Source organism: Scylla paramamosain, chromosome 42 (genome assembly GCF_035594125.1).
Source record: "Scylla paramamosain isolate STU-SP2022 chromosome 42, ASM3559412v1, whole genome shotgun sequence".
Classification (NCBI taxonomy): Eukaryota; Metazoa; Arthropoda; class Malacostraca; order Decapoda; family Portunidae; genus Scylla; species Scylla paramamosain.
In genome coordinates this window covers 2487501-2490000 of record NC_087192.1, presented here as the reverse complement: position 1 = coordinate 2490000, position 2500 = coordinate 2487501, and the positions used below count along the sequence as shown (strand labels likewise).

At 35.2% G+C, this 2500-nt stretch overlaps 1 protein-coding gene across 2 annotated transcripts in view; it reads right to left on the bottom strand.

Annotated features, from left to right (window-relative positions):
- Positions 1-387: 387 nt before the first annotated feature.
- Positions 388-2500, bottom strand: part of LOC135093311 (uncharacterized) — a 7827-nt gene continuing 5714 nt past the window's right edge. For both annotated transcript variants that reach the window (XM_063992470.1, XM_063992469.1), the window contains exons 4-5: positions 1863-2029; positions 388-1179 (exon numbers count right to left, since the gene is read on the bottom strand). In XM_063992470.1, the coding sequence (XP_063848540.1) occupies positions 491-1179; positions 1863-2029 (856 nt within the window). In that variant the 3' untranslated portion in view covers positions 388-490. The remainder of the gene's footprint in view (positions 1180-1862; positions 2030-2500) is intronic.

Here is a 2500-nt window from a genome sequence, read left to right as displayed (position 1 = left end):
ATACATATTGAGGAAAAAGACAAGGTTTTAATGATCTTTACCTCTATTTATAAATCACAGTCATATATCACAAGAATGTATGTCTTATTGAAAAAATCCTTTAATGATCACATCACTAATGAAGCACAGAGATTATCTAAGTGTTATCTAAGTGTTTATACTAAACTGGGGGTGTAAAAAAGGAGACTAGTTATTAATGGCCATTGCCCTTATATAGTAATTATATAATAAATCACAGTCCTATATCACATGAATACATGAATCCAAGTACTATTTCAAAAAAATATAATGATACCTCAAACAAAGCACTGAGATTACTCTATATATATATATATATATATATATATATATATATATATATATATATATATATATATATATATATATATATATATATATTATAAGTGTTTGTACTAAACTGGGTGAGTAAAGAAACTTTGGATCTTGATCTTACAGCAACACCACAAAACAAATTTATGCCTTATCATTTCTAGAATTGTCCAAGAAATCTACAAATGCACCTGCAGCTGCATGCACATCTTCCAGTGTCTTCAACTCTTGAATGTATAGAAGACATAATTTTCATTGCTTGGCATAGACAGTCCCCTTCCATCTTTTTATTTTCTAAATTTTGTTTATGAATTTGCATCACTATTTCATGTTCTTCCTTTTGAAACTTTGACAACATTTCATAGGACTCTCTGCCAACACTGTCTTCCACTTGCCTTTTCTCTGCTTTAAACTTTTTCCCACTCACTTTTCCTCTCGCACTGGAAGACTGTATTGGTGACAATTCACTTGGAAAGGTAACTGGTACCGATGCCAAAACAGAGGTGGAAGGAAGAGGTGTGCTACAAATTGAAGCTACTGTTGCAGGTACCTCAACAGAGGTTGAAGAAAGTGGTGTACAGTGGTTGGAGGAGCTTGAGGATGACACTACAGTTCCACGAACGTCCTTAGAAGTTAAAGGAAGAGGTGTGCTGTGGATGGCAGGACTGTAGAGCAAAGCTGCAGTTCCCGATGACTCAACAAAAGAGGTGCAAGCAGCAGGTGCACTATCATTTCCTCTGGCAGGCATGAGCAAAATAGGCACTGAGCATGCTGTGGATGGCTGTTCAGTCATGGCCATCGGCTCATCCAACTGCTCTCCCTTCTCATTAATAACAACAACAGTGACATCTGTGAACAAACAAATAACATTAATGAAAGTAACAGTATGGTTGTTTACAGTATAGTGTTTAACTATATGACTGGATACCCTCTTCCATTGAACGAGCAATATAGTTACAAGATGCATAATAATGTTCAACCCTCTCTAAACAAGATGGTTTCTGGTCAATACAGATTTTCTAATGCCTTGACAGATCTATTATCAGCCACAAATTTCTGCTTTATCTGGAATTTGTCAAGTCTGGGTGGGTCTTCTGTCAGACAGATTCCATGTAAACCAAAGTAGGTCCATCATATCAGGGTATTTTCTGCACATGCACACCATTTTTTCAAGGAAGCTCTTAATTTTAAGGCAAGTTTACATGAAAACACCAATTTTGTCTACAGAATAGTTGGTCTCTATGCTACAAAACAGTTTAGAGTCGTCTGAGTATGCTGCATGACCATGTGGTGAAATATTTTACCGGATTAAGCCAAACCAAAGAGTTCCATAATATTAATCAAGTTTACATGAAAACTGGGTTAAGAACAAGAAAATTATCGAAACCACTGCTCCAAAGTGATGAATAATTTGCAAAAATAAGGATAGCATCTGAAATATTTGCAAGTATGAATATACTAGAACTCAATATCACATTAAGAACAGAAATGTGATATGTAAAACAGAAAATTTATTACTTAATGGAACCAACCTGTTGGCCATCTGTCACTGTCATTGTGGTTTGGGTCCAGTTCTAGCTCGTCTGCGATGAGAGCAAGGATTTTCTCCAATACAGGGTCTGGCTTGACGACTGGACTTGGAGGACCACCTCCTGTTCGACACAGTTTTTTCTTCTGGTCACTAACAAACTTCTTGGCCCTGAAATTATTTCACAACATTAGACATAAAAAAGTTACATATTTTCATTTATTTTTCCTGCACTGCACAGTAGAAGAAAGATACCATACCATAATTTCATACTGATAAATTATCATCTATAAAAGCTACATAAACAAAAATTAAAGAAATATTGTAGCCTAATTGCTGTTGTTCTTATGAAGAATGGTAAGAACTAATAAATTTCAGGATAAAACTATAGAATAACACTTCCTCTCTAATCATTAAAAAACAATGAAAGATTATAGAAACATTACTGGTCAGCATGTCTGTGATGTTTTAAAGTGGGGAACAGTTGTTGTGAGGTTTGGTCAGCTTTGGATAGGATGGGATTGGTTTGATTAGATTAGGTTAGGTTAGGCTAGGTTAGGTTAGGTTAGGTTAGGTTTGGTTAGATTAGGTTAGGTAAATAAGTCACAGACAAACCTAACCTAATTCAATCTGATATAACCT